The sequence below is a fragment of the Phalacrocorax aristotelis genome, chromosome 14 (genome assembly GCF_949628215.1).
Source record: "Phalacrocorax aristotelis chromosome 14, bGulAri2.1, whole genome shotgun sequence".
Lineage (NCBI taxonomy): Eukaryota > Metazoa > Chordata > Aves > Suliformes > Phalacrocoracidae > Phalacrocorax > Phalacrocorax aristotelis.
In genome coordinates, this window is record NC_134289.1 from 1,942,206 (window position 1) to 1,969,564 (window position 27,359).

At 41.0% G+C, this 27,359-nt stretch overlaps 1 protein-coding gene across 2 annotated transcripts in view; it reads right to left on the reverse strand.

Moving 5' to 3' along the window:
• Positions 1-27,359, reverse strand: part of PRKG1 (protein kinase cGMP-dependent 1) — a 531,163-nt gene that overhangs the window by 308,205 nt on the left and 195,599 nt on the right. For both annotated transcript variants that reach the window (XM_075109355.1, XM_075109356.1), the window contains exon 3: positions 22,673-22,786. In XM_075109355.1, coding sequence (XP_074965456.1) covers positions 22,673-22,786 — 114 coding nt within the window. The remainder of the gene's footprint in view (positions 1-22,672; positions 22,787-27,359) is intronic.

Sequence of the window (27,359 nt, forward strand, 5' to 3'; positions counted from 1 at the left end):
GCTCCTGTTGCCCTTGCTGGCATGGAAATCCATGTCCATGCTGGTCCCTCACTATGACATACCAACGTCCCTTGGACATACTATTGCGGATACAACATCAGCCTCAAACCTAAGCAGCTTGCAGAGAATAATTAAGGTTTTATAAAGAACTCCATCTGGACCAGGTTTGTACGTAGAGATAGTATCTTCTACTGGACTCAGCAGTGTAACATATATAGCTAATTACACTCCGGGCAATTTTTTCTCAGCCTTGACTTAGTTTCAAGGTTTTCTGCTTGATTTCAAGCCTGAAGGAAGACTTACAAAACAGGAATATGCCTGTGGATTCAGACAGCCCTGGCTGCACCAACATTACCACTACTGCATAGCCAAGCAATAGTTCAAATAGCCTATATGCAGTTCTGCTACATAAATCACTGTACCCAAGTATGTCTGCATTTTATAGTGCAGGGAAATAACTTATTTCCCTCCTCTATTAGGTATCTTCAGTGCTACCAATGATGACAGCAATGTTCTGACTGGATGGAGACAATCTTCAAAGCCAGTATATATTTGGAAGTGGTCTGATAGCGTTTGGGTAATGAAGGACTCCTACAAACAGCACGCTCACAGCGGGTCACGGGGAGCTCTCCTCGTCACTGGGTTTACAATGAGCTGGTCAGAAATGGAAGAGCTATCGAGGAGAAGGATGGATCTCGGGCATCATAGCTCATCAACAGCAGGTGAGCCATTCAGCATTATTCCCTGCAAGAGGACAGACCTCCACCAAAGGAGGCTGTCAGGACCGGAGAGAGCAAACTATGGAGAACATAAAGGCAGAGGTAAGATTAAAAGACTAATGTTGAGTCCTTGTCTCCAGACCAGGATCTCTTAGAGACCCACAGATGGGCCTTTCCCCCATCCCCACTTCTCGTTGTAGGCAGAGATGCAGCTTGGAAGTGCTTCCAACAGAGGACCTCACAGCATTCCCAGGTTGGCAATACAAATACAAGCTACCTAAGCTACCAACATTTGCTCCTGTCTCAGTGTCAAAGCACTAGGCATTCAAGAATTAGAGAAAGAAGGAAATCTTAGCAGAGCATTATTTGTGCCTAATAGTGAGCTTCAAAAAAGCCTTATAAAAATGCAGTCACCTTCTCTACTCTGCAGGTCACTCTGCTGGAAGTCATACTAAAGCTGGACGCTAGGCAAACGATACGTGTATGGATCTTTTTTAAGTAAAAATAACTGCTGGATTTTATTTGGCTCACATTCATCAAAGCCAGAAAACACTGCAAAAGGTGGTTTGTAGAAAGGCACATCTCCTTGAACAAACTGGAACATTTTTGTTTGGAAAAATCTGTACTACTCTGCATCAGATTTTCATTTCAAACACACCGGAGAGATGTAACACTCCATTGGAGTAAGAATTACAACAGTAATTAAAAGACATTTACGTTGTTCCACTTCTAATGTGATGGCTGAGATCAGACACATGATGAATTCTGAATCTGTGTGTTAATCGCCCGTACAAATCGCAGTTAATTAACTAAGAATATAACATAAAAAAGAAGCAATATGGAAATGAGTATTTCTTTGCACAAGGAATCATTTCTTTACCAGGTTCTGCTCCTATGCTGTTCAAGGATAAACTGATATTAGGGGACAAAGCCATAATGCTTTATCACACTAAAAGCAAATAAAGACTATTTTAAAACATGGTTTCATAACATTATTTTTCCTCTTTCAGAACACAACATGTATAACAAACACATTGAGAAAAGATTTAATTTCCAAAATAAGTTGGAAAAGTAAGATAATTTCCTCAAAAATATATCAGTGCCTGGAAAATAGTTCACAGGCTTTCTGGTTACCCAGCCATGAACCTCCTCTGCAGGAATTAGAAGTGCACATTTTCTGCATCCCCACCCTCTCTCTGTTTTCTGGCCAGGAAGATATTTTGGGTAGGACTTTCACATCCTTCGTGGATACCCTCGACCATCTTTCCAATGAGCCACGGCACTGTCAGGTCAGCTGCAGCTGAAGCCAAGATAGCTTCATTCAGGGAGGCATTGAAGGGATTTTTGGGCAAATTGCTGTCGGCTCACTGGCACAGGAGGATCAGTTGCTCCTAGTGCTGGCTCAGGGCATGTGGACGGACACAGTGGCTTGTGGCAGGGGAGGACTGAGACCAGCCCCTTCCCAGCTGGGGACTTTTCCAAACACAATCCCTTTTCTCTATACAGGGAAGATCCAACTGTCACGTAGAGACATACCAATAACGGGATGAAAATGCCTTCTCAGCTTAAAACCCACCTGACTTTGAAATGTAGTTTCGAAGACGGAGACATTTGAGCCTACTCATTTCTATTGAAACAGGGTAGGATAACAGAAGATGCAAAGACAAAGAATCGCAAAATGCAGTGAATTTGTTAAATCTTTATCCAACCCTACAGAAACTGCAGAGTGGAGTTTAAAATGAAATCATAACCACTTCGTTCACAAGATCATTCTGCACAAAGCTGGAAATTACTATGAATGGAAATGGTCTGCTTTAGCCACTAGGGTAGTTCAAGAAAAGCACTTAGCTTGTCTAACGCTCCACTGTGCAATTGTAATCTGCAATAAGCATTACATACCGACAGCACAAGGTTGGAGCAAGGTTTGCCCAACACTCACGATGCTGCAGTTCCCCTGGAAACTGAGGTTAACGCTAATGCTCAGGTAAACCCAGTGGAACCGTCAAATCAAGAGTCACGATCACATACTTGTTTGTGCATCTTTAAGTATAAATAGGTTATTTGTATTCCAATTTGTTAAAAAGGAAGCAGCATTTTTGGCTGCTTTTGCTCTGTTTTATTAATAAAAGAATGCTTTGGCAGATAAAAATCTTGATGAATCCTATCTAGTTGTTGGTATGAGCTGGGCCACCAGCACCGCAAAACTCATCTGTTTTCAAGACTTGTCTTTCAAGCCCAGCAAAATTTAAAAAGATTCTCAACACATTCATTTTTTATTATAAAATCCATAAAAATTTATTAATAGAGATGAGTAAATATGGCCAAAAAATTACTTGGGGTATAATCTTACATCTTGTGAAGTGAAAGAAAAACCTTTCCTCAAGTCCAACCATCACCCAACACCACCATGCCTCCTAAACCATGCCCTGATGTGCCACATCTACACATTTTTTGAACAATTCCAAGGAAATCAGATACTCCGGTGTATTTAGGGTATTTGGAAAGGGGAATGGGACAGGGATAAATGGCTCTGTTCAGTAGCGCCCATCACTATTCCAGCAAGGATGGAACAACTATTTTCTAAATGCTAATGTCAAAGTCTTTAACACACGCATTAAAACAACAACAAGGGACAATGTGGTAATGAGTCTTCCTGATTTGATGCTTTAGTTTTACATGTAATTTTTATATCTTCCCATTAGGGAGGCAGTGCAACACATCCATGCTTTTCTCCAGCCAAAATACTGTGCTCCAAAACCAGCTGAAGGACAGCCTAACCTACTAGTGTGGCTGCTCGCTACCAGGGAGAAGCGGCCATAGTCATGCACTCTGCATTATGTATCCCAGACCTGCCTGCAAGCTAATTCCAGACAAATATTTATAGCAATCCTACGAGAAAATACATTCATATAGCGCCAATGAGGGAAAAATATCCTTTCACTGATGCCCTTCCATACTTCTGTTAAGAGCCAGAAAGAAACAAAGGCACAGCAAAACCTGGGAGTCTCCCAGTTTCTTGATAACATCACTTACTGCAGCTGATGTACTAATGTAGCCTTCTATTTGCCCATAATTAAGGGGAGAAAATTGTGTCAATAAAGCAGGAGTTGAATACCAGCTGTGAATGCAATTCACATTGTCTTCCTCTACTCGGAAGGGAAGGAAGAAGGATTTCTCTTAAACCACAAAAAAATCTACAGTAGCAGCAGCCAAAACTAGACCAGCTGGTTTCCTACTGCTTCATAATGCTCACATATTAGTAAGTCTTTTTAGATATTACGATGTTTGTCAAGCAATAATTAAAAATGGAACAATGCTTAAGCAAATATCATAAACCCTTTGTAACTAATTTGAAGCAAAGATTTGCACAGTGCAGAACAGCAGCAAAAAAAAAATCCAAATCAACAATGAAGTATAATATTATTTGAATCTCTGAAGACTCAAACTATTTCATTTTTAAAATGTAATTGAAGAACTCCATTTATTGGGCTGTACACATTTCCTTTTAATGAATATATGGAAGTGCAAACACTATTGGACAGGTAAAAGTACCTAATTACAATCTTACATAGTAAGATTGTAATTAAGATTACATAGTATATATGTAAGATTACATAGTATTCCTACTAAAATTTGTTAATGCTTCGGTGTCCACAGTTTCCTGGGGAAGCTAATGGCAGGTTAAAAATCCCTTCTCTTAGTAAATTAAGACAGCAATAGCTAATCAAAGATCTAAATTTGTCAGTAACTAAATTATATGATGCAATTATAACGGTCCTGTGTACAAAAAGAACATCCTAATGAGATTCAATGTCACATCACAAGGCTACGTAAGTTATTTGTTCAATAATAGGCTGTCATCAGCAATTGAATACAAATAAGTATTACTTGTATAAGAACACAGCCTAGAAACCCCAAACAAGATTGGTGCTGGGTGTGCCTTAGAAACTGGCCCTGCCCCTGAAAGCTTACAATCTCAGGCAATGATGCAGATCCCTGAAAATCACATTATCCTAGTTTTATGTACACCTGCACTAAAAGACAGAAGGGTTTATCCAAAAATCACATCACGTTTCTGGGACAAAGCAGAAATCCCAACTCGTTCTTATACTCTGTGCTTCACTCCAGGTATTTCTGTCAATATTTTATATTTTTCTCTCAAATAAAACAAAATACCATCCTATGTGAAACATGGTACCACTGAGTACAAGCTCTGTAGGTCCCCTGATGTCCTCACCTTCTGGGCCAGCTCAGGGTATGTTCAAACAGCTCATAGTCTGAAGCAAGAAAGCACTTGAAAGCCTGTTAAATCTTACCCAAACATTATAATGCAGAATAAAGAGGATTTAAGCACTTTTAACTTTTTTTCCACTGCTACCCAGAGCAGTTGCAACTCCTCCTCTCCCACACTTCCCATTCCCATGCACTCCCCCTCCCTCCTGCCAGCAAAACTGTTTGTCCAGCTGCAGTGACAAGTGCACATTTAGGTTAAAAATAACCTAAAGGGTTATATTTATTTTTCACATGTTGTGGGGAGTTAATACTTAACTAAGATTACTTCCCAATACAGTTCCTGTGTCACTGGACATAGAGGTGTGCACCAGGATAACAGGAGGGGGACAGAGCCTTGCTCCTGCCAACGGGACAGCACGAGCAGAGGCTATGAGCCCTGACTGATCCTACATCCCCTGGGAAGGGAGTTACAAAGATGATATTGCCAAACTTTCCTAACTATGGATAATGCTCAGAAGATGCAGAGTGTGAGACGTTCAGGTGGGAAATGAAGGAAAACTTCCCCAAGAAGGTGTCCCTCTGGGACAGGGCACCAGGGAGGTGGAGGTTGTCTGCCCTTCAGAGTTTCAAGACCTGTCCAGACAAAGCTACGGCTGCCCTGGTAGTCCCTCTGCAAGAAAAAGGTTGGAGAAGACTTGTTGAGGTCCTTTCCAACAAATGCAAGCCTAGGATCAATACAGACGTGTCTGGTCATCATGGATAGACCACTTTAGTTTCTCCAAAAGAGTTTTACGTGCAAAGCATGGCAGCATTCAACTGGTTCCCTAATTCAGATAAAGTTTCCTAAATTCTCCCTATAGCTACACTTTTGCACTATCCCACACAGGGGAAATGGGAGTCATTACCTGCAGTGTAAACAGAAGGTGGCCTTACTCATACTACCAGTCTCCACCTTAATAGTATGCATCATTTTCAGTTGGTTTCCGCATCTGGCATGCTCCTCCCTCCTGCCAGGAATAGATAATACCATGTAATCCCTTCCATTAAATATAATCAGCTTCCTTCAGTGGGCTTTTAGAAGTGAAAAGTCAGGACTGCCCACCACCAAGGATGAAGCGGAAAGCATGCAACACCCCCATGGGAATACTTTCTATTTTAGCCAACAGAATTTGTAAGGTGAGAGCATCAACCTCAGTGCGTGCCACAGGCAGCGTCAGAAACGTCAGCAACCGTAGCGTAAATACACTATACACTCTCCTGGATGCCCACGAGTCACCCTGGCTATGGATGTGGCCACATCGAGTGATGTTTTTCAGCAGTTGGTAGTGTCTCATGATCCTATGGACCAAATATGTCACGTAGACATTGAGGCTATAAAACGTCCCTCTTGCTTATCTCCTCTCTTGGCAAAAGGGGGATAATCAGCTCCCTCCTCTTATGAGAACAAGGTGGGATTTTCTCATTTTGTATTATGGTGCTGTTTGAGGCTCCTGGCTAAAATGGTGGGCATTCGTGTGCACTTTTATATATATATATATATAAAAATATTAAAATGTATGTGTAAATATATATGTATATGTATACATGAGTGCGTGCGTATACACAACATAAGATCAATAGACTTTAGGCAAAATTTGCTTCCCACTTAGGGGGCTGAGCAAACACATGGGGGCTTTAAAATGTCTGCCTCAGCACAGAGGGATAAATGAAAGAGGCAACAATTTTCTGAATTCAGATCAGTGGTTGGAGAGGCAGCCAAAGGCAAAATGATACTCATCCATCACCTGAAAAGCCAAAATAAAGTTCAGCACACATAGCCATAAAAAGAGGTAACTAGAAGGAAATCCTGAACACAAGTTACCTTCAAGGCACGGAGTTTCCCACTATTCATATTCCTCCCTGGACCTGAATTTCTGCCCCAACAGTTCGATACCCCCATGTTGGCTTCACAACCTAGGAGAAGCCCTTGTAGAAGCTGCTCAACACTGAATACTGCTGAACATGTTTTAAATACCTACTCAAAAACACACATGCTGGACACTGTTGTGGGCAGAGGGATGGAGAGAGATCACACAACTCCACCGTCATTGTGGAAGGAAGGAAGGAATTAATTAATCTGCTGAGCGACAAACCACTCTGAAACAAAGCAGACACAGAAGCGGGACCATGGTTTCTCCTAATTATTCCCTTCCAGCAGAAAGCTTCTTTCTGCGATTCCAATCAGTCTGTAATTACTGTGTCAGGACGAGCGCTGCAAGGAGCACATGTGGTCTGTGAGTGATGCTGCAAATCCTCAGGTGCCGTGATCGCCAGCAGTGCCGGCATCACTAAACTGATCCACAGCCACTGCGGCTCCTGCTCAACACCTATAAAACAACCAGTGTTTATATTCCTGCCAAGGCATGAAGAGATGTGACAGGCTTTGATAGCAACTCATGTTTGATATCTGTGAGCAGAGGTATTATGAAAACACAGAACAAAGCAAACTCTGCTCTTTGGCAAAGTGTATCTGACAACAATAAATCTATATTCGGGATCTCTTGCAATGACTCTGAAAAGAATCACAGAAGTGTTTGAAAATGATGAAGGGCTATAAAAGCACAGGGAAAATGGCAGAGAAGAAATTAAAAGAAAGAAAAGGACTCTGAAGTGGTTCAAGAGACTCATCAAACAGAGAATATGGGATCTAATCAGATATTAGAGAGTTTTTAAGTGGAAAGTGTGTCTTACCAAGGGGAGAGTGGGCCAAGAAGGCAGGAAAGCCACATCCCACCAGTGCCTCTGCTGCCAACACAGATACAGAGGGGTACCTGGGCAAGCGCTTGGCCCTTCTGAAATGGGACTGGTAACATTTTCACATCCAAGGACGATTATCTCAGCCCATTTAGCCCAATTCCCCAGCATCTCCCGTCTCCCACTCTACCTCACCACCCTACAAGTGCTCCTCCCTCCAGCCTGCTCACATCCTTAGGGATGAGCCCAACCACAAAGCTTTGGGCATCCCACTGAGTTCCCAGCACAAGTCCTTTGAGGACTCGCTGACATTTGCTCCTAGCTCACTGGATTTTCTTCTTGTTTTCTGGTATAAGCTGTTAGGAACATGGTCCTCTCCCAACAACTTTCATAGGTACATTTACACAAAGTGCCTTTTTACTGGGGCAACTCTACACAACTTTTGGTGATGCTTAGATTACTCTTTTAAGAGTAATTTCAGAAGTGTTATACTCATGCTTACACGTTGGGGATGTAATTTCTAGAGAGCTTTGCCTAGGAGATCTCTTTAGGGAATTAACGCTTTGTTCTGAGTGGCTCCATATCTGACAGTGTTACGAGCATCGCAACTCAATGGCCTGGCACGCCAGAAACCACTTACCCTCAAATTTTGGTAAATTCCCAAATGCTGCCTTCTTCAGCACTGATACTCTGCCACAAATAAATCCTTCCCTTTGCCTTGCCCATGAAAGAAAATCTAAGGTTAAAAAGACAGGTCTAAGTGGGGCGTGTTGTGTGAATTTAATCAATCATTACTCCTGCCCTCAATGCAGGTAAGGCAGGCAGAGCACCTGAGAGCTGAAAAACAAACATATGAAATAAAGACAATTCTACTTCTTCAAAGCTAGCAGGGAATTTTCCTTGTTTAGATCTCTGCATTTAGTTTTCAGTGCTATCTGAGCTGCTCAGCTGGCTTCAGATGTCTTGACTTCAACTCAGTTTCCATCACAACAACAATTTAGGGTGTCCAGGACATGTCATGGGAAAGCAGGAGACATCTTTACAGTGGCATCTGCACTTTATGTTCTTTAGAGAGGCTTCAGACTACCCTGAAAAACCAAAGAACTAACAAAATATATATAAGCCTCTTCACACACTCCTTTTTTCCTCCAGTTAATTAAAAACCATACACTATTTACATCTCATTTCCTCCTGCTGGGCGTCAGGCAGAGACTGAAAAGAGCAGACCTTCACAAAACCCATTTCAAACACTGATTACTTTTAAATTCTGAAGTAAAGGTTTTTGCAAATAACTTAGGAGTGAGTCCAGTTGGCAAGAGCCTGTTGTCTGAATGGTTTTCACTGCAGAAATGAAAGTGCTCCTGTTCTGATTACATTCAGAAAGAAGATGCAATTCATGAAACATAGTAAGTTTTTCAGACGTGCAATACCGAGAACTTTGTTTTTTAATTAAAACACTGATCTGCCATTTTGTCAGTTTATTTGGTATCCAAGTGCTTTTGAACACTGGCACTAAAATAATATGAAATCCATATTTGCCAGAAACCTTTAGAGCAGATAAGTACAAGTAAGTTACAGCCTTCTTTACAGCATCACAAACTTGCATAAATATTGGTCATGACAGACTCCATCCGAGGTATCACAACACACTGGAAGCTTACCCCTTTCCTTCCTCTGACTTAACCGAGTTGCCACTAGCAAGTGGATTTATGGGTAGAAGATTTACATAATAGATAAGTTTCAGTTATTTTGTCACTGAGTATCTGCAAATGAAAAAAGCCAGTAAATTTGATGAAACAGTCTACAGTCCCCAAAAATACGGCAGCATTTTTCAGCTCCTATTGAGAATTTTGCTGCTTTTAGGAAATATAACCGATATGTAGCATTAACCACTGTTTTAAATCAACGTATCACCGCAGTAATACAAAGCTATGGCAGACAAAGGCTCGATAATATACAGCTGTAGCTGCCCTGAACAGCCAATTCTTAACTTTAAACGTTTTCCCACAATGTAAAAAAATCCCAATTCAAACAACGTCCATGAAATGAAGACACTGAATGGCTCGGCTATGAAAGTTCAAAGGCAATCAAAGCCATGCAAATGTGTCAAGAATAAAGATGGTGCCCTGAACACTAAATTAGCAACGTATTTTTTTATCAACACAGACACTGTCTGCAAAATAACTACAACTGGAGCGCTGCTTCTGGCTCCCTTGGACTTGAGTTTCATCCCTGACAGCAAATATGGGGAAATGAAGCCCTTGCATGCGAAGTCACACCCGTGCCCTTAAAAACCTTACAGGGCCCTTCATGCCCACAGAATACACCACCAGGGTGATGAGAGGAAGGTCTGATCAGAAAAACAGCCTCTGTGGTGGCTACATATTTGTTTTTAGAGACTGCTTCTTGGCAAGAGGCCCCACAATGGTACAGAGCAGTATCGCCTCTTCACGTTGAACAGCTTTTTAAACCAGGACAATCTGCATGTTTATGCACAGGAATTAAAAGGATACAAACAATACAGTCCATGTGAGCCAGGTGCAAACCTGAAGGCCAGACTCTGGTATCAGACCCCTGACTGAGCTGATCACAAGATCCCAGCAGAAATAACCGGGGTTTGTCATTTTGTTCAATGTACCACCAGGTGCCATCTCCATAAACGCCTTCTACCTTACATCCCCCACAGGGAAGGGGAATGCTTTCCTCTTAGTCCTCTCTCCATTTGATAAACTAATGCCCCACTACTATCAGCCAGCTGAAAATTTAGCAAAGCTTAAAAGGAAGAAGAAACAAAAAGATTTCCAGCTGTTCTTACCTGTTTACTAGTACTGGTTCAAGAATTCAGTTTTATGAGGTTTATGCTCCCTGAATAGGAGGTGGCAAATAATTTACATGCTGCTGGCCCAGCCAGTTACTTTGGGAAATGCTGTGAAGTTGGGTGTCAGCCCCAAAACAAGCATTGTTACATATAGGAGGACACCAACCCTGCTCAAAGGAACTCTTAATTCCAAAAGGTAAATCAGTGATCACAAATGGTGAATAGCTGGGGAAAAAAAAAAATCTACCAGCAAAGTCAGCAGCGTAGTAGATAGACATGTTTTCTTCCATCTGTTTTGTTTTTCCATATATCAAATAAAACCTCAAATACTATGTAATACAGCACATGGCATCCCCATCTGCTACACCAACACCTCTTACTCTGAAAATACCCATGCAACAAAAACGAGAGTGGAGACCGCTTCCAGAAAGAGCCACCTACTTCCCATCAGCAACTTCCAGCAGTTTTATCAGTCACAACAAGCTCCACAGTGCCTCCTGATTTCCCACAAAGCCACTCTCCATCCCCTCCTGTGTAAGCCCACACATGCTGTCTGCTCTCCTCCCCCGTTTCCCCTCTCCAGCTGCTGAGAGCTCCACTCCTCCAGGGATGTCCACAAATACAATAGGAAGATACCCTCCACTGATCAACACTGTTATAGGGGTGCCCTACCTTATTTTGAGCCATGTGATAGCTAAAAATGCATGCAAAATAAGGAAATGATAGTTAGCATGACACTTAGGGAGTATTTAAGAGAAGAATACTTTTAGTTTCACTATTTGACATGTATTTCTTCACTGTACAGGCACTAAATGCAGGAGTCCTGCTCTGGATCTCCAGACTGAACTAGACGTGCTCCTGATCTCCGTTTTGCCCACTGTAAAACAATATAAGACAACAAACAGTGGCAGCCTGTCAACAAAAGCATTTTGGGCATCCTTTACATGCTCTGTAAACATCTGTGGAGATCTAGCAATGATCTTTAGCCATGCAGAGAATAAACCTTACCGCTCATGTTGTGCTGCATGCTAATGCTGCACCGCAGATGCACTGCCTCCGCAACGAGGATATCCTCTGCAAAGGGATGAAGGGCCTTGGTTCAAGATTCAAAGGTAGAGCTAGCAAGAGAGTATGATGAGCAAGGGGAAGGGAAAAAAAATCCCTGCTGCTAAATAGCTTCCCAGAGAAGCATGAAAGTAGGTTTCAAACTAATTTCAAGCTAATTGTCTATGGAGACAAACCGCTTTCCTGCAAACACCCAGGGAAAAAAAAGCACTGTTCACATCCAGAAGCTGAGGGCACCAATACCCGAGAAGCAAGTTCTCTACACGGGGTATTCCTCACCTTTATAATGGCCCTAAAACCTTCCATATTTTTATTTGCAATTTTTCTTCTGTAAACTATACTAACAGATAGTCTACTCTGAGGCAGCCTGATGCTAAAGTATTTCCTTAGCCCTTAACAAGGATAAAATTTTGGAAATTCTGCACGCTTCTACGGTTACCTTAGAGAGTCAGAAATCCTACAGACATTAAAGAATGTACCATAAACTGTTCAGGGGCAAATTTTAAAGACTAAAACAGGGAGAATGAGTTCACAATTTAAAAGATACCAAAACACAGTAGATGCAATTACTCTTTGTTGATCTTTTACTTGTTGGGGGGGTAGGTGGGGGAATACAATACAAGAATAAAAAAAAAATCCTTGCAATTATTTTTTCTTTCTTCCTAATATTTGGGAAGCGCAATGGGAATAGTGCAATTAATTTTATTTTTTCCCTTTAGAGCAGCTAAGAGCTAAGAAGTCCGAACACAAGATCACTGAACTACAACAAATGAGATTGAGGGTATCACTTGCTGCTAAATAACTCTTCGGCACTCCCATATCCCTTGTGCTACGAGCCAGTTTGTTCTCCCACGCCAAAGAGGACCCAGTGAGACTTTAGAAAGTCCAAAGAAGGTAACAACATTTTCCTGGGATGAAGCAGCTGCCTTACAAGGGTAGGCTGAACAGGTTGGCAATCTGCAATCTGGAGAGGAGAACACATCGCTTCAGCAAAGCGGCAAATAAAATGAATACAGAACTTTTTTCACCAAACGTCACATTATTACAAAGGGGGGAGGGGGGAGGAGGGGGAAGAAATAATTTTAAAAAAGAAACTTGTAGCAGATAGGTTTAACATTAAAAATATACCCTGTGTGTTGGGAAGATCTGGAGCCTACTGCGACCAGAGATGGTGGAGGCAGCAGGATCAGCACATTCCAAAGGGAACAAGCACATTACTCAGTGGATGATAGTGCTGTAGCTTGGCTGAAAGCAAATTCCAGTAACATTTACTGACTAGTTACATATTAAAGCTTATTGCTGGGAGATTTTATTTCAAGATCACTTTACTGGAAGTTTATTGAAAGCGATGGACTTCAAACATAGGAAAGTACAACTCCTCCAATACAGAAAGGTAGAATCAAATCTTTAAAATTAATCCATTGTAACTCAGAAAGAAACCCTGAAAGATGAAGGATAAAAATATCCTTAAAAATTATGTTTTTGTGGACACCAGGAAAGGCAGCATGGGGTGATTTCATTTCATCAAGCATCTCCTAAAGTGGCTTTAGAGAAAAAAGAGGATGCTTGCTTTGGCTATGAAACACAAACTGATCATTTCTGTGACTGTCTTAGTACCAAGCAGCTTTTTGTTCCACAGTTAGTACCAGGAAATAGTATAGAAGAAGAAACTTTGGTATATTGGCAAGTCAAAACCAGACCCTGTGCAGTCCGTTGCATTTTAGTCTGAGGAAAGATCGTGTATTGTTGAGACCATAAATTAATATAAATGGAAAATACTATTATTGCATTCCATTGTTTACCAAACTCTGCTCAAAGCAAAGTTTACTATGATTAGCAAAGTTCAGCCCTCTCATTTATCAAAACTGCTCAAGCTATATTTCATGCATCAGTAACGGGTTCGAAGACATGCATAAAAGGGGATGAAAAGGAAGCTCTTGTGAAGTAATTATTTTACAGCTACTCTTAATATGAACTACTTCAAGGGTTGCATGAGAAAGGCATAATCTACTTATAAATGTGTTTAACTGTGATGGTTTCTCAGATTATCCAATTCTGCAATTAAAACAAATGGAAAATATCAACAAAATTATTTTCAGGAATATTTAAAAACAACTTAAGTGCTTCATTTGCCCTACATGATGATCATGCTACTTCTGTATCAGACACAACACATGTATCACTCTGAGCTTGTGCAAACAGGTCCGTATAGTTTTTAAACATGCACTTACTCTGACAGCTTTTTCCTATAATAAAATTAATTCATACTATTGAGTTTTAAATAATTTTACATACCTGAAAGTTATTCTCTGCAACGGAACCTGTTATACGCAGGATATGATCCCAGACTGTAAGACTATATTCAGTGACCTGAATGCAGCTATTCACAGCTTTTTGTAGATCTGCAGTCTACGCCAGACATCATCCAGGGACAAACAGATACGGCTCAGGCTCTACAGGGGACTCATGGCTTTCCAGAGGGCAGCCAGACTGCTTGACAGCACACACTCACGTTTGGGCTGAATCGCTCCCCTCTGATCCAGCTGTACCATGTAGCAGACCAGCCTTAAAATCGCACAGGGTGCCTAAACCTCCAAGTGTTATGGGAGCTGCTTTTGCCAGATGTGTACTGAACACTCTCCAAGAATTTTACTGGGCTAAGTAGTATTACAGACCTTTATTTCTCCAGGTATTCAACTTCATTATAAAATAAAACTAGCATTCAAGTTTTCTCTTCACTCCATTTTGTAAATTTACCTACAAAAAGTTTTCAAGTCTTATTCCCATTGGTGTCTCTGAACTTAAATTGATTCCTAAGTTTTCCAGGCACTGCTTTATAATGCCGGTGCTGAAGGAAGAGTTAGAGTAAATGAGTAATCCAAGACTAAAACCTTTGAGCTATTCTACAATTAACTGGGAAATATTCTAAATAAGGAGAGAAAAACCAAGAGATTCATGCGATGCTGCTGCATTTGTTTCCTGCCCTCTCTCCAACACATTGGCATGCACACCAAAATACTGTACTGAAGAAGCTTCCCTTTGATTTTACAGGAATGTTATGTTTCGTAGACTCCCAATACAACCGCCAACCACGCTTCCGCGTCTTTCTTCCATTCCTGCCTCCAGGACAGACTGTGGTATCTTCACTGAGCAAAATCGCTTAGCTGGATCCAGAAGTCATCACCACTTTGTCTCTCTGATCTAAGAAGTGCTGCTAGAAAAGACAACACACACTGATGTCTCTCCTCTGAAGCATCTGCAGGTGAGCCAATAAAGGTAACAGCAATATTAAACCAACTACAGGGACCAAGGGGAAAACTCTGGGTGCTGGGTAAGCACTGTGACAAAACTAACCTACAATAGGCTTTATAGGAAAGAAACAAACCTTCAGTTTAAGATTAAAAAAAAGTAAAAAAAAAAGAAAAAACAAACAATACCCATCAAATGAGCCACAGAAAAAGATGTTAAAAAAGAAACAAAACTTAAACCACAACACTTTCTATCCTCAAGACCGGCTAAATGCTGAAGATGCCAAAGGCAAACAAACTAAACAAACCGTTTTGTTACTAACAAAACAAGCAATCCAAAGAAAAGGAAAAAAAGAAACAAAGTTTATTTTAATTAAAAACACTAATTAAGGACTTTGAGAGACAAGGCAGATTTTCTCAAGAACAAAGGCAACACAAACACCCCAAGTAATGACAGCATTTTAGGAAGCAGCAAGCAAGTGCTAGGGATTTCTTGGTTTTAGTAACAGCTCAAATCAAAGAAAGAAAAACCCACACTGACAATTCCTGGAGGCAGGGCTGGTGCTTTATAACCCACCAGAGCCACTTAGCAGCAGCACCCATCCCTCACTTCTTTGTCAGCTCAAATTGCAGTCACTCCTAACCCAGGAACTGAAACACAGTAGCCTTGAAATGAATATGCTGATCCAATGAAATAGGAAAGGTAAAGCATTTCTTCAGAGAATCAAATAATAAGTTGCCAGAGCTTGCACCTTCCTTATTTATAAGCTATTTTTTATTTCAGTCTCATGATTTTTAGGAACTGGACATGTGGGACTTTCTTTTCTTTCAGGCATTTTATGTTAGAAACATTGAAAGAGGGGGGAAAAAAATGAAGAATGAAACTTTCAAATTTTGGGTCATAGCATTTAAGTCAGAATAAGACACTACCTCTCCTCCTTTGTTACCGGGGTAGAAAATGGAATGTATAGCAGAAAGCATCTATTTCCCAGATAGGATTGGTAGCTCTCTATACTAAAGACTTTACAGTGGTGAAAGCCTCAGTCAAAGAAACGTTTCAATGGACAGTGAAACCCCTGAAATACTAATCGAAAGCCAACACGGACACAGCTGGGGGGGAAGTCACACGCAGAAATGGGAGCAACAAAGTATACGCAGCACAGTTCTGCAAGCTCATGAGCTCTTCAAAAGGCAAAGCAGCGAAGTGCTGCTTACAAATAGACCATCAACAAGCAGCCCCATATCTGCTTCTCACAGCCTCATCGCTCCCTCAATCAGCTTTCTCCATAAAAGACCACCAGTATCATTCCCACGCCACGTTAGAAAATGTCTCTTTCCCCTGCCAATTATTTTTCATTGTACCTTGCTTGCAATATTTCCCTCAGCTTTGCTGCACAGCTAGAAACCAGCTGAAGTTCATGTGATTGAAAATAATAAGTCAAAACAGAGGTCAGGATAAGCAATAACCCTAAAGCTTTTGTACAGTCAGCCAGCTGTTACACTTTGGAAATGTTAGTGCTCCTACAGCTCTCGTAATTGAGGCGGTGATTTGAATCTTGAGGCACCAGAACTGCATCAAGATTAAAAAAATCACTATATTGGAAGGAAACTAGCTTAAGCACTGACTTGATACTTAACCAAAACCAAACTGATTTTCTTTTGCTCAGTCATTTTATTTCCATTTCCCATATTAAAAGCGCAGTTCAAAGGAACAAGCTACCTTAGCTGGTTTCTATAGTCAAGAGCAAGCTGCAGTACCTGAAACGCCCTCAACTGTACCAGAATTTGTCCATCAAGTACATAGCCTGGCTTCTGGACCTTCTTATTTTCACTCAGAAAAGGTGTACATGTAGAGAAGAATGACAACATACCGTTTCCACCAGGGTTGTGTCATGAGGATGCTTCCTGCATACCACCAGTCAGGACACAACAGCATGCCCGACCCTGGGCTGAAACTTTTCATGGTTGGTCATTCCTGGCTACATTATGCCACTGAACTCCTTACTGTTCAGAAATAACTAATAATCCAGTAAGTATCAATACACCCCATGACAAATCATTCTATATTTAATCTTTTTTGCCCTGTTTCCATAACCAGCTCTTATTTTTGCCACTGAGTTCAACAAGCCTGTTGACATTTCAGGTATGCAATGAACCCAGGTGTATGAATTTTTCATTTTGCCCTTCCCACCTCAGACTATTCTCTCTTTGATTAGACTCTCTCTTGGATAAAATTCCACTGCCCTGTGCTGCACGGTCAGGACCTCCCTACGCTTGTACCTCCTGAGCCACAGAGATGCCATACTGAAGATGCTCCTGCCTACTGAACAAGGAGGAGAAAAAAGTTCTGCTACATCTTGTCCCTTGTCCTCGTCATTTTCTCTTGTTGGAGGAATAATCCAATTCCACTTTGTCACACCACCTGTCAAAAACCATAAAGGTCAGAAGAAAATATAGGCAGTGCAAGGGTTTAACTACTTTCCCTAAGGATCTATCCATTTATCTGCTACCAGGTACATTAGACTGATCTGTGACCTGATATCCGTAAGTGATATCAGAAGGTTTTGAATCCAATGGCCGAGTATCTGAAGTCAACTTCTTTCTGATGTATGTGATTGTTTTAAGAAGATCTGAGCAAACTTTACATGAGCTCCCATAACTGTTAGATGGGAATACATGAATGTAACATCCTTCTCAAAAGCTTTTAACGAGTCTCTGCAGTTTTAATTGGCAACTGACTGTTGCCTTATTTTACCTTGCTAATTATCCACATTACCAAGCCCCTTGTAAAGTTAGGGTAGTGTCTGGGGCTGCAGCTAGCAAGCCAGGGAAGTATTTCCATAGGACTCCATTAAAAAAAATGGTGGCTGAAAATTCAAACTCAACCAAGCTTGGCAACAAATTGATAAACTACTGCCTTAATCATGCTGTGCGGCACCGGTTTTGTACAATTAGCACTGCTGATAAGCAGAAAAGCTTGAGAAAGTCTTGTGCTGGCTTTGGAGGGAACACTCTTAGTTTCACCAGAAAAAAGATTTACATAATTTACAGTTTAAAAACTTCAGCTTGCGCTTTCCTCTTTTTTCTAATATGGCTTTCCTGAAAACATGGACTGGTGTTGAGTACAACTCCACTGAAATTGGCAGCCTTGAAAGAGCGGTCTGGCACTGGCACAGGCTGCCCAGAGAGGTGGGGGAGTCACTATCCCTGGGGGGGTTCAAAAAGCATGTAGGATAGTGGCACTTTGGGACACGGTTTAGGAGGCCTCGGGGTGCTGGGCTGACAATTGGACTTGATGATCCTAGGGGTCTTTTCCAACCTTAATGATTCTACGATTCTATGACATGTTTTTGTGGGAAGTTTTTATTCAAATTTTGCCCTTGAGAGAATATAATTGCAGATGCTAAGGAGACCTCTCAAATCAATATAATATTCTTAGCACATGATGAATCCACTCCTTTCACAAGATCAGTGCTCCCCAAAACTGCCCGCAAAAATACCACTTACCTCTGTTTATCAGTTTATTCCTTAAGAGGAATAAGAACTACTGTACAATAGTAACAGCAGATAAATTTCCCCTTACTAGGAAGTCCTTTTGTGTTATGAAATGAAGAATTACAAAGTTTCATATACAGCCTGAATTCAGATGGGTGGGGTTTTTTTGTCTTTTGGTGGTTTCTTTCTGACATCTCATAGTTCCTTCTATCACCCATGTTACTAATAAATAAAACCACCTTTGAATTTTAACTTTTTTTGCTTCTTTCAGGATCGTGAGATAATACACTTGGAAATCCTATTTGCTTGGCAATGAGCAAGACAAAAATCCTTTCTTGGTGTACAGGAAAGATTCCTAATCACCGGAGTCTAATATTGAGCTGGGTGGCTTGGGTAGAGCCAAGATGCACCTGCACATCTCTTGTCCAGCCACCTTACTGGACTCCCACACTAATGCTATACTTGCGGATGGGAAGAGAAGGGCAGCAGGCTCCGCACCACAGCAAGTCACCCACACACCAATGTTTGCCTGGCTGCTAACGGGTGACCAAGGCAGAGATTTCAGGCACGCTGGCATTCAGCCTGTTATCAACCTACATAGGTGGCAGCAGGTTACAGGGAGAAAGTAGTCAGCCAGAGCAGAGGTAAACAAATACAACAACAAAACCCAGCATATTTTTAATATTCGGATCACATACTGAATCAACAATGTTATTTCTGAGTGATCCGAAAACACCGCTTACCGCCTTTACTATTTTAAGATACTCAACTAGCTTCCTCAAAGAGGCGACTCAAATAGCAATTTGAGATATATGGATAAACAGGTATATTTGGAGAATACCACTCTACCAGGGGATTAGAGACATCATTGTAGCTGTGAGTTTATTCTTAATGAGTGGAGTTTTCTTTTCCTTGTTCTAACACACTGAATTTAAGTATTTGTTGGAATCAGGGGGGAAAGTCTGTGATTCCGCTTTAAATTGCAAGTAGCATCAACTTTTGCATTTAGGCACTTGGAATTCTGTATAATGAATACTGATAGAGGAAAAAATTAACTGCTGATTTGCATTTAGCTATATATGTAATGGAAGCCGATCTGTGAACACCAGTGCTTTAGAAAGCCATGACAGTGACATACTTGGAGTGTCAGACTGAACAGTCTACATTTCCAGATACAACAGAAATAATAATCAGTGTTTTGTCTGGTGTAAAGCAAGAGTTTCAGAAAAACACACCAAAAAATTGGATGTCAAAAAATTGTAAACAGTTATCTTAAAGATGAGGCCACATGTCATAAGAAGTAGCCCTACCTTCCTCAGTACTTCTGAGCCAGTACCAATCCAAGGGTTTGGTAGCTTTTTCTTCCCAGGCCCTGGTTAGACCCCATGCTGTTTTTACTTAAGACCATAATAATATTGAAAAAATATTGTAATCATTCTCTTGGGGCAGGCTACTTCAAAAGACCTGGGTTGTCTTATTAAAGATGTCATAATGAACCAGAAGGAGTCAGATCAGAATAATTAAATTTTAAAGTCTTCTAAATTATTTTTTTAAAAAGTCCTTCCTACGGTGATTTATCCCTTTAAGTTTGCAATCTCCTACAGAGCAAGCACCAGCTGAAGAGCCCACGTAGACTAATGCAGTAATGACAGTAAAAACTTTTATTATTTACAAAGCCAAAGCAAGAGTACACATACAAACAAAGTTACAGCAAGAGATGTCAACACAGCTGATGCATCATTACAGCCCAAAGGCACTGTTGAGCTTCACACTACCATAATGCATCCTTCATTCAGTCTTTGCTGCAACTTCATTTTTCAACAAGAAATACTTAATGGCCTTGTAATGAAGTGCTGGCAGGTACATCAAAAAACACTTTTGACACTCTGGAGGTAATGGAAATCTACCTCCTAAAAATTGGGAAGCCCTGACTTAAAGTGTTTCTCTCAATGAAAGTTGGATGATGCCCCTTGACATACCTTCACCACCTCCAGTATCAGTGCTGACTGGGTATCTATTCTCATTACAATCATCAATTGTTCATTTCTCTCGAAATAAACCTTGAAATGATCAACGTTATCATCAGACTTCGTGGGATATTTACTAGCGTTCACCCTTCTAGACATTTATGACATTTACTTACCATTTAGCCAAAAGAACAAACAGATGTTTGAAGTGGTTTGTTAGCAGCAGTGGCAACAATTGAAGACAGTAATATGCCCTAAATTGATCCGCACACCCCTGAGACCTCTGTTCAGTTAGGTCTAGCTGAAACGGTTCCCCAAAGTCAAGCTGTGACCTTGTGTGTCACCACACTTGAAAGGATCTAAAGCCAATTACAATCACAACTGCTATTTACTTGTGCAATAATGAGAAAATACCTAAAAGTCACTTGCTGACATTGGAAACCCGATTACATGCCTGACAGCTGCCAGCGGAAAAAGGTGCATAATTATCATAATTTTACAATGCCAGTGGGACAGGAACAGACTAACAACAAATGCAGACACCTCTTTCCTGAAGAAAGATCTCTCTGAGGACAGTTAGAGTAGTGACCTTACTACTGCCCCCAATTTAAGCAGAAAAAAGGATTCAGTAGAACTAAGTGCCAAGTGGCGATCTGGAAGTTTGCTCAAGAGAAGAGACTTAGTACATGAAAAAGCGACTAATAGTAAAACTGATAGTAAAAACTGCTGCCAGTAGTATTTCCTATTGGAGTCAGTTGTACAAACAGGTTGAAATGGACACAACACAAGAACAGCATGACTGTGCAGGACTACCTCATGTCATGCTCGTGGTACTGTTGCACCCAGACCCTTTTAGCATTGCATTTCTAATCCACTCATTTCCTTTCCTAGGATTCAACCATCTCCCCTCTTTCTCTGCTCTTTCCAACTTTACATGCCTGTACTATCGCATAAGCCCACAGCTTATCCGAATTCATCGCCATCCCCAACCCCCCAAACCTTTAATGGGACAGAAAAACAGCCTGTACAGCTATACAGATAATGCACCTACAGGACAGGAAGGTATGGTGAGGAGAGGGTGGACCAACACCAGCTTTCCATTTGCGCTCATATTCCCCTTGGTGGACTAGAGGGAAGGAGATAAAGCATCTGAGAGAAGAGCAGCCCAACACATCGCCTGCAGCAGCCAGGAGGTCTCGGGGCTGGGGCTGTCCCTTATGGGGCTAGGTGTGACTTGTGCAATAGGCACATTTGCCATGTCATTTGGGATTGCTCCAAAGCATTTGCTAATCATTTGGATTACTCTGAAGCATAAACTGTGCCACTGGTGAACCAGCTATGTTGTGGCCAAGGATTTACCTGTATTAAAAAGTACTTGTAAAAACGCAAGGTTTGTGCAAGTGAAAACAGCACATCCATCAAGTTCTTTAGAATTATGGAGAACAGCATGTCCTTCACCAAAAAAAAAAAAAAATAGTTATCTCTTCCTGTTCTGTCATTTCTGCCCATTTGTTCTTTCTTTCTCTCCCTTTCTGGTATTTCTAAAAGGCTTTCTTCTGAACAGGGACTCACATGCCTCATTATTATGGCACCATTTTTTTGTCTTTGTATTACTTTATCCCATCTGTACTCTTCTATCTTCTCCCCTACAGCATCTTTAAACCACAAAACTATTACCATCTCCTATAAAGCCTCTCTGCTTAAGATGTCACCATAAACTCTTATCCTCAGGATCAAGGAGGACTGCAATATCATGTATCCCAAATCTCAACTATTAGTCTGAATTTAAATAAAAACATATTTATGTTGTACACTGCAACGTGATTCCCCTCAAGTTATTGTACAACCCAGGCTTTTGTCCAGAACATTCATAAAAGAAACCAGATTACAGGAGAAGCACCAAAGACTTAGAGCAGAACAGTGCCATTCAGGGTTTTTCCCCAATTTTCTTTAGTCAGTTTAGTGGAAAATAATGACTTGTCCTGAAATAACACATAAGCTTTACTTACAGAGTTTCTTTTGAAGACTTATATTTCAAGAGTCACATATGCTCCTCTAACCAACAGCCGTATCATGAGATTCGGCAGAATCATAAGGAAAGCTATGGTATTAGTTACAGGCACCTATGCATAAGGTAGCATAAACCACTGTATTAACGTAGGAGATTCCCTACACAAACAAACCTGAGTGAAAGAATCCGGTGAAGCACTTATTTTCCATCTTCTTCCTGCTCACAGTGGCTAAATTCTGTACTATAACACATGCCATAAAGAGTTTAATTAATTAAGAAAGTGGAACATCTAACAGAGGCTGCAACTCCAAAGGAGAGATGAGAACACTACTGCCCAATGAAATCCCACGTCATTCAACATCAATGTTCAAAAGTTATCTTACTTTTGACAGTTGCTGTTCGGGTGCAATTGTAGAGGATTGCTAACTCCCCAAAGACTTTGCCAGGTCCCATGGTGCACAGCTTCACACCTTCTTTTGTCACTTCAACCTTCCCATCTGTGAGAAAGAAAAAAACCAAAAGACATTTTAAAAGAGAAATTAAGCTCTTTCAGACTCAAGTTTTGAAATTTATTTGATTATACTGTTAGTGAAAACACCAGCTTGAAAACCAAGTAAATGTATTATAAGGAGCGGGCATAAACTCAGAAAAAGGTTTAAAATGACTGTTGCACATATAAGCTTGCACAGCTTGAGTTTTCTTAGTGGAGTATCAGTACGGTCAAGAAATACTCAGTACACTAAGCTCCATGTAAACTTTGTTTCATGTATTACACTTTCAGGTAAAATTTTTCTCCAATTTTTATGTTAAAAAAGGAAAAGACTTAGATATGTAACACTACACGTGATAACCACAGAGTAATTTTGCTCATTTTCACTGTGTAACTAATCGCTGAGAACGCTCATCCATGAATAACACGGCTATCATCAAAAGGAAAATTACTTTGACCCATGGCCATTAATTAATTCCCACCGCAGCGTACCTTTCCTTTTTAAACATTTCATCTTACGAGAACAAGTCTGCTTCAGCTGCTTACCAATACTGCACCAGGAGGAGATGCATGAGGGGGATTTAAGAGCAAAGCTTGAATGGAAAGAGAGCAGCTCAGGGCCAATCTGGGGGCTTCAAAGGACATATGAGGAACAAGAGCCAGGAGAAGGGAAGGAACTGGAGACAGCCCCACCACCTCATGCACACACAAGTGATGCCACCACCAGAAGCAGAATACGCGTCTGGGGGGAATGCAGAGTTATTGTGCCAGTGACCACTATTTATGCTGTAACAAAGTGCAAGACAGAAAAGCGAGAATTTCAGATGTTATCAGTCACTAAAAAGCCTCTTCTCACCCCATGCTGGGAAGCAGGTTGTTAGGGGATCCTGCTACACCAGCCCCCAGTGCATCACTGACTTGCTCTCTGCAGGTCTACATGGGGCAAGAGGGAAGGTCAGCACCTGCTGGCTCGTACCTGCCTTAGGGCTATCTGCATTTGCATGTTGGAAGCCACCCTGGGCCTCGAATGCTCGCAAAAACAGGTAATGGCAATTAATTGTCTAAAAGATTATCTAGCCCTACCTCCCGCAGGGGGATCCAGGGGTACTCACCTCAAAACAAAGCCATTCGCACAAATAGAAACTTCTCCTACGTAATATATATGCTATAAAATACAGTCCTGTCAGCCTTATGTATCCACGTGTAAATCTACACCCCTACAGCCACGATAGCCCTCAAAGAGCGACTCCAGCCTAGCCGTGCTACTCCATGAAAACAACACACCCACAAGAAAATGCAAACTTTGAAGACTCTGAAATAAGCTTAGACACCATATACCCACTAGGCACATAATAAGGTAATACAAATTGAGCAGAAAACTTCAAATATTTCCTCAACAGAATAAAGAGGGTAACATTATATATAGAGGTGAATGAAAGAAGGTACCACCTTGTCGTGGTTTAGCGGCAGCTCAGCCCCACACAGCCGCGCGCTCACTCCCCCACCGGCGGGACAGGGGAGAGAATCAGAAGGGTAACGCCCGTGGGTTGGGATAAGAACAGTTTAGTAATTAAAATAAAACAACAACAACAAAAAAAATGCAATAGAAAGGAAAATAACGAGAGGCGCGAAACCCGGGGGGGGCGGGGGGGGGAACGCACGCGCCGCAGCCACTCACCGCCCGGCGCCGCGCCGCTCCCGAGCTGCAACTCCCGAGCCGCCGCCCCCCCACCCCAATCTAGTGGCCATGGTGTCACGTGGTACGGAGTGAGCATCCCATTGGCCAGTCGGGGTCAGCCGCTCCCGCCGTGGCCCCGCCCCTCCCAGAGCGCGGGAAGCTGGAAAGGCAGCCGCCCCCCCACGGTGAGGAGAATTAACCCCTTCCCAGCCAAAACCAGCGCACATATTAAAACAAGGCAAACTTTAAAGGGTGCCTTTAAAGGGCACAAAGTATTTTGGAGGGAAAGTATTCTTATACCGTCTGGTGCAATAGATAACACCTATAGCTGAATAAAAAAGTTAAATTTAAAAAAAAACCCAAAACAAACCCTTATTATTTATTAAACTAAAAGTTACTGTTTGATAAATATCATGACCTAAAGGTTACCTGGCCTGCAGGTGTATAAAGATTGCAGTGGTATATTCTGTAATGCAGAAGCACAGACAGTTTGGGGGGAGGGGGGGCTGTTTATTAAAATTTCTTTATCATAAGAAATTTATTATACTCATAAGCAAGTGTGTGCATATATATATATAATACTACTATAAAATTACTACCAGAAAGCAAGTATATAAATCAATTTTATCAATGTCTCTAAAACTATCACTAGTAAAGCAGCAAATATGATCGGTTACTTATATAGGTACCTATGTATATATCCACACACACACATATGTAAGGAGGATAACATGCCTTTTCCTTTGGGAGGCACTGGCCAGTTACAGCGGGCTGGCAGTCAGTGTGCAGAGTTCTGCAGCTCCCGTCACGGCAGGCAGAAACGCATCGCATGGCAACGTGTAAAGGCGAAGGATACGGCGTTCCTCATGGTGAGTGCTAACACTGGCCATTGATACTGCACAGAGAGCACCTATTACAGCTCTGCCAAGAATGGGTTCACCTATATTCACACAGTAAAGCCATCACAGAAATACTAAAACATGCAATATAATACTTCAGGGCTAATAAATAACCCCGAGAATTAAATTCTGAGGTTGCCTACTTATTGTTAGCTTCAAATAGACCCCAATTCCATTCCTTGTGTTGGCTAACTTCCCTTTAAAAGTCAATTTAATTTTTTTTTTTAATAAGTGTTTGATTAATTCACTCATAGTATCAATCTAATATGAAGCACAAAAATAGATACTTATCTCAAGAATGAGCAAAATCAACCTGAAATGGTGCTTTACACACTTCAGAGGCTTCTAATGGATTCTGAAAAGTACTTTTTTTTTTTTTAATAAAACTGAGTTTCAGCAGAGCTGAAATGGGGATATTTCTTCAGAAAGCTCTACAACAAATATCTGCAAAGGGAATGAGTTTACCTCACTTTTAGCTCATGGAGTTGCAACCAGTTCCAGATAAAAGACAGACATTCTGAGCAGTAATGCACAAATAGATCACAATATTCAAAAGCGTTTTGCGATCTGTCCCGCTGCTCAAGATGTTGCTTCCCAAAGCAATCCGTGCTGATTATTCATCTTCATAAGAAAGGTAAATATATTCCCATATCCCATTTATTTTCTTATAAGGACTTAAAAATAAGAAGCTGAGTCCTGATTCTTATGGCTCAGTGGGTTTCCTGGGCAGAAGAAGCACTTCTCACTGTATTAAAAAAAATAAAATTACATGGTTCACTCATGATCATGCACGATTACAAGTCAATCCTTCGTCATCCACAGATGCTCTCCAAGGGCGGAGAGGAAGAGGAGATGAAAATCCCCATGAGGGAGTAGCAATGCTAGAAAGGACCGCCTTGGGATTGGAAAGAGCCCACTGGAGTAATACACATTAATATTAGCTCAGTTCCCATCAATTTACAGCCTATTTTTCACATGCAGAAAATTGAACTCTCACTGCCATACCTTGATGACAAATTCCTGCCTGATTATGGCAAAAGACACTCCAGTTCGAGATGGAAAGCACAATATTGCACAGATTATTTTTACTACAGTCTTTGTGACCCTTTTACTGCATCATCCATTTCCCCCAGTATGCAAGAAGCATATTGGTGGTGAAAGTAAAATACTAATGTAAAAGTATGGAGAAGATTTCCCACCACAAGATTGTGGATACAGGCAAGAATATCTAAGATGACTTTCTACAAAAACAAAACAAACTAATTTCACTTACAGAAGAGGGAGTCAACTTCAAAAAGGCAGGAGTTATTTAGATTTGTACGTAGTTATCCCACCCACTGTCACCTTTGAGTTTCAAGCAGCAGCTATAGAGTTGAGCAGAAAACTGTCAGCTTCAGGAAACCCTTGGGCAAGCACAAATTGCTCAAATTCAATATAGTTTGTTTCAGAGCAAATCCAAAAGACATTGACATTAAGCAAAAGATTATATTTAAAATTTCTCATGACCCAAGATGATGTAGGGTTTGGAAATTAGTCAGAAAAAAAGACAAGCATTTGTTTTGATGAATTCAATAAGGATTTTTCTATATGAGAACTGCACAAATTTGGAGGCGGTTGCTAATAACTGCTCTTAACTGCTTAGCAATTTAAGTGCTCTGATTCTAAAAAAACAAGAATTATTTAAATGCTCATTTAATATTTGCAATCAAACTAGTTTTATTCCCAATAAAGATGATTGAAGCATAGATTGCAGAGCAGACACCCGAGACCGTGGGTGCGTTTCTTGCTACAAAACCGGATACATCCAGAAGTATAGTGTCACATGATGCACAGGCCTTGTTTGTCACAACAAAATTAAAACTTGTGGTTTTTTTGAAACCTGAAGAATATGAATTTCATATGCAGGCATTTAAAAGCATTTTCTACCATTTCTGCTAACAAAGTGGTGTTTTGATTCCAGTGCCTGTTTCTTATTTTGCAAATTTGGGTATAAAGTTACTACA